Here is a 4981-nt window from a genome sequence, read left to right as displayed (position 1 = left end):
TGGCCTCAAGTTTCCATGGCTTGTCACTTTCTTGTCCTTCTTGTTTAACTTGTCTGAACTGCCTTCTTTCTTGATGGGGCAATTTGTGATGAAATGATCGAGCTCGTCACAATTGTAGAAATTTCTCTTCCTGAAGGCCATCTTGGTCCATCTCCTTTTGAGATTGATGCCATGTGGTACGTACTAGGACTTGTAGTACTTGTAGTAGACACCTTCCTAACACATCATGTTGAAGTTGCGTACTATGAATACAAGTTCCATCTTCGATACTTCATCAAGTCCCTCCTCTCTTGACAACAATGAAGTTCATGTGCGTTCTCATAGTCTTCACTCTGTTTTGTTTCACTACAAACAAATCACCTGTTTTCTTACTTTTATTTATTTGGTCATATGTATTTCTTTTTGCTAATTTCCGCGAGGCATGTAATTTTTTCATGGCATATTTTCCTATATATGTTTGCATACCAACTTCCTTTATATGGGAGAATTTACAATAATGTTCTAGTAAAACATACGAGAGAGTACGTAGTTTGCATTATGTATGCACAAGTATATGATTTTTCTTTTGTACAATATTCTAGTTTTGATACAACTGTATTTCTACAGGATACAACAAGAACCTGTCAATTTCTACAGGCTCCTATCTAGTTTTGGAATTGGCAGGGTTGTGGAACAACGGTTCCTGATTCTTGCCATTTTGCATTCCGGCAAGTGCTTTCTGTGTCACCCTTGCCGCCTTCTATTTTCAGGTCGATATTCTCCAAGACGATGTTGGAGCATGAGATGGTATCGCTGCAGCTCAGCTTGATGGCATCCTTGGAGACGGTTGTCCCTCTAATGTTCTTGAAGACGACATTGCTGACCTCCACAGCAGATCCCTTACCTCTATTGCATGGCTTGGCGGAGTCGCAGTAGTTCTGGTCAATGATAATGGGGTTTTGCACGTTGTCCATGACCATGTTCTGGAACGTGATGCCCTTGGCATACCCGCTCCCTCCCTGCCATGTCTTGATCCGGGCACCATTGGTGGTGCCGTATAGTTGCACCGAGTCGATTGTGATGCCAGAGACCTCGGCTCTGGAGTTGTCATCTCCTAAGCTCCCGATGCTAATTCCATGCCCCGGACCACAAACAACTTTACTGACAAAAAGATTGTGGGTTCCATTCTCGATGGAGACGCAGTCGTCCCCGGTCTTGATGACACAATCTTTGGCTTGCACATCTTTGCTGCGGGTGATGTGGATGCCGTCGGTGTTGGGGCTGGTGCCGGGCGCCGTGATGGACAGGCGGGCCAACTGCACGCCGCTGCAGTCCTCGACCGAGAGATGGATCTGCTGGCTGTTTACTAGCTTAAGGTTCTCCACCTGCAGATTGTTGCACTGGTGAAACGTGAGGGCCGTCGGCGCCTTGGTGCACGGCAGAGCCTTGTTGACCTTGCATGAGTTGGTCCACCAGACGTCGCCGTTGCCGTTGATCGTGCCGCCACCGGAGACGGTGAGTCCGGTGACGCCTTGGATCAGGATCCAGCGACTTGTGTCGTTCTGGCTCCACGCCGACCTGCTCCGAGGAGCCACCAGCGTGCCTTTGAGCATGAAGACGACGCTGGATTTGCATGGGCCAGAGAGGGTGACGGAGCTGAGCAGGTAGGTCTTGCCCTCGGGAACGAGCAGCACGGCCGGCCGGGAGGAGGAACACGCCGCGTTCCACGCCTTGGCGAGCGGCTGCGCGTCGTCGTGCTTCCCGTCGCCACGTGCACCGTAGTTGTCGACGATGAAGACATTCTGCTGAGTCTCAGCGGGCGCCGGGTCGGCCTCGCTCGCCCGTGCACTGGATGCCAAGAGCAGCAGGACCAGAACGGCCGCCATGAACGACGCCATGTGAAGCAGCTAGAGACAAAGGGGAAACGCAAGAGTGAAGATTGGATGGCACTGTACGTACGTGGCCTGGTTTGTAGCGTGGAGTTTGGTCGTAGGAGTAGGAGTCGCTAAGAGAAGCGTACAAGTGATGAAGCCGATGGAGACCAAGTGCCGCCGGCGAGGAGTATTTATAGGCGGCATGCATGTGTTGCTTGTGATGGAGAAGCCAGTTTAGTTAGCTTGGCAAGAGTTAGGCGTGGATGCATGTGTTGTGGAGTACGCAGAGCTGCAAACGCACGTCCATCCATCACCCGTGCTGACTGCGTGCACGAACGGTTCAGCCAGGTGTTGTGCATGGCCGCTTGGCAACAAAGGAGATAAACATGCCACATTTGTCCGACTCGCAGGATTTGCACGACAAAAATCTGAATCTTCACGTATATACCCAACTCCCCTGTACGTAGTGCCCACGCGAACTTGGATATATCCATGGTTCTTTTTCTTTTGCGGGGTATATATCCATGGTTCGGAAGGCCCCCTTGCGTTGTCCCAAAGGTATCACCGTACCAGGTCTAGTGCTGTTACATACAATAGTACTCACTCCGTCCGGATTTATTAGGCCCAACCGTATAATACATCAAACATTGACCATCTATATATTTGACTAACGAAATACTATAAAATATGTGCCACAAAAAGTATAATGTTTGATTTATTCTAAAGGTTTTTGTAGTTGTTGAGAAAACTACTGATCTATTCATTTTCAACAATGGCAGTACAAGGAACATCAGAAATAATAAAAATTACATCTAGATCCGTAGACGACCTAGCGATCACTACAAGCACTGAAAGTAGCCGAACGCCTATCATCGCCCCTTCCTCGCCGGAGCCGGGGAAAAATTACTGTAGTAGACAGTCGGGAAGTCGTCGTCCTAAGGCCCCATAGAACCAGCACACCAGAACAACAACCGCCGCTGATGAAGAGCGTATATTGGAAGGATCCAACCTGAAGCCAAACGAACATAGACGAACGATGACCAGATCCGAGCAGATCCACCAAAGACACACCTCCACACGTCCATTGATGATGCTAGATGCGCCACCAGGATGGGGGCTAGGCAGGGAGAACCTTATTTCATCTTCAGGGAGCCGCCGCTATCTCGTCTTCCTAAGCAGGAAATAAACCCCAACAAAAATTGAAGAAACATATAAAAACGGAGCCCTCTTGCCGGCAAGGGCCGGGATCCACCCCGCCCCCATGGCCCTAAGGCCACCGGAGACGAGACGGACCAGCGGTGGTGCCGGTGGGAGGTAGAGAGACCCTAATCTCTTTTTTGGAGTATAAGAGGTTTTCAATGGTATAATTTTTATGACATGCAATGGAGCTAAAGAAAGACTTCTGTGAGGTAACCATCTCCATCCTTTTATGTATTTATAAATATATTTTTTGTGTGGTAAGTATGGTGTAAGACTCGGTTATATTTTTGCTGAGCAATTAATGGAGAGGGGTGAAAGCCCGATTGGAAAAAAAATGTTTTCTTTTGACATTTCATGCATGAAATAGTTTTTTTTTTGCGAAAAAACTTCCAGTCTATTCATCTTCAATCATGGCAGTACAACGAATACCAGAAATAAAAATTACATCCAGATTCGTAGACCACCTAGCGATGACTACAAGCACCGAAGCGAGCCGAAGGCGCGCCGCCGTCATCGCCCCTCCATCGCCGGAACTGGGCACAACTTGTTGTAGTAGACAGTCGGAAAGTCGTCTTGCTAAGGCCCCATAGGACCAGCACCCCAGAACAGCAACCGCCGCCGATGAAAAATAACGTAGATCGAAAGGATCCAAACCGAAGACACACGAACGTGGACGAACAACGACGAGATCCGAGCAAATCCACCAAAGATAGATCTGCCGGTGACATACCTTCACACGCCCACCAACGATGCTAGACGCACCGCCGGAACGGGGGCTAGGCGGGGAGATCTTTATTCCATCTTCATGGAGCCGTCGCCGTCTCGCCTTCCTGAATAGGACACAAACCCTAACAAGATTATAAAAAACGACTAAAACGGAGCCCTTCCGCCGGCCCTTGCCAGGATCCACCGCGCCTCCATGGCCGTAGGGCCACCGGAGACGAGGCGGACCTGCGCCGGTGCCGGCGAGAGGCACGAACCCTAACTTTCTTTCTTGGAGGAGGAAAAGGAGGAGGGGGAGCCCTGGCTCTAGGTACTCATGCACGAAATAGTTAATGTCGCAGCAGAGAGGTGCCCAGCTAGGGACGTGTTTATTTATTTATTTCTTGTGTAATAAGAACATGGAATGCAGTACAACGAAAAGCTCATACGCAACAGCGTGAGGCAAGAATGACTTCAGATTGAAAGAGTTGAAGGATACTTGTGAGTAATAACTGTATGAGTAATTGGATTATACACCGTAGGTTGCTACAGAAATTGGTTACAGTATATTCACTGATCGATTGGGTTGTCTGGATAAATATTCAAATTAAAATAACTGAAATCGAACACACACACACACACACACACACACACACACACACACACACACACACATGATTTATTGTATTTTCTATTGTATAGTTGTGAGATATTGATTGAATATAAATAGCATAATTATAAACAAAACATGTGATAATGGAGGGTCGATGATGACGGTGCGCCTTCAGCTCGCTTCAGTGTTTGTAGGGTCGGTAGATGGTCTACGGATTTGAATATAATTTTTATTATTTTCGGTGTTCGTTGTACTACCATAATTGAAGATGAATAGATATTGTTTTGCATAATTATATAAAAAAATCACTTATGGCTTTATATTAAGTTGGACTTTACCAAAAAGGCTTTCGCCCCGCTTTATATATGAAAAGAACGACCCTCATACATCCCTACCATACAACACAACACCCAAACACACACACACCACTAGTAGAAAAACACCTAATAGTCCCGGTTCGTGAGGGCCTTTAGTCCCGGTTCATGAACCGGGACTAATGGGCCGTTACTAATACCTTCACCAATTAGTCCCGGTTCAAACTAGAACCGGGACTAATGTGCCTCCACGTGGCTCTGTGCGCCGAGCCCAGTCAGGGGGCCTTTGGTCCCGGTTG

At 47.8% G+C, this 4981-nt stretch overlaps 1 protein-coding gene across 1 annotated transcript; it reads right to left on the bottom strand.

The window, feature by feature from the left end:
• Window positions 1-497: 497 nt before the first annotated feature.
• LOC119306525 (polygalacturonase ADPG2-like) lies at window positions 498-1994 on the bottom strand. The gene has a single exon (XM_037582718.1). The coding sequence runs from the start codon at window positions 1875-1877 to the stop codon at window positions 645-647; it is 1233 nt and encodes a 410-aa protein (XP_037438615.1). The 5' UTR covers window positions 1878-1994; the 3' UTR covers window positions 498-644.
• Between the last annotated feature and the right edge of the window lie 2987 nt (window positions 1995-4981).

This window comes from Triticum dicoccoides, chromosome 5B, assembly GCF_002162155.2.
Source record: "Triticum dicoccoides isolate Atlit2015 ecotype Zavitan chromosome 5B, WEW_v2.0, whole genome shotgun sequence".
In the NCBI taxonomy this organism is placed as follows: domain Eukaryota; kingdom Viridiplantae; phylum Streptophyta; class Magnoliopsida; order Poales; family Poaceae; genus Triticum; species Triticum dicoccoides.
The sequence above is the reverse complement of the archived record's forward strand: the minus strand, read 5'-3'. Positions and strand labels throughout refer to the sequence as shown.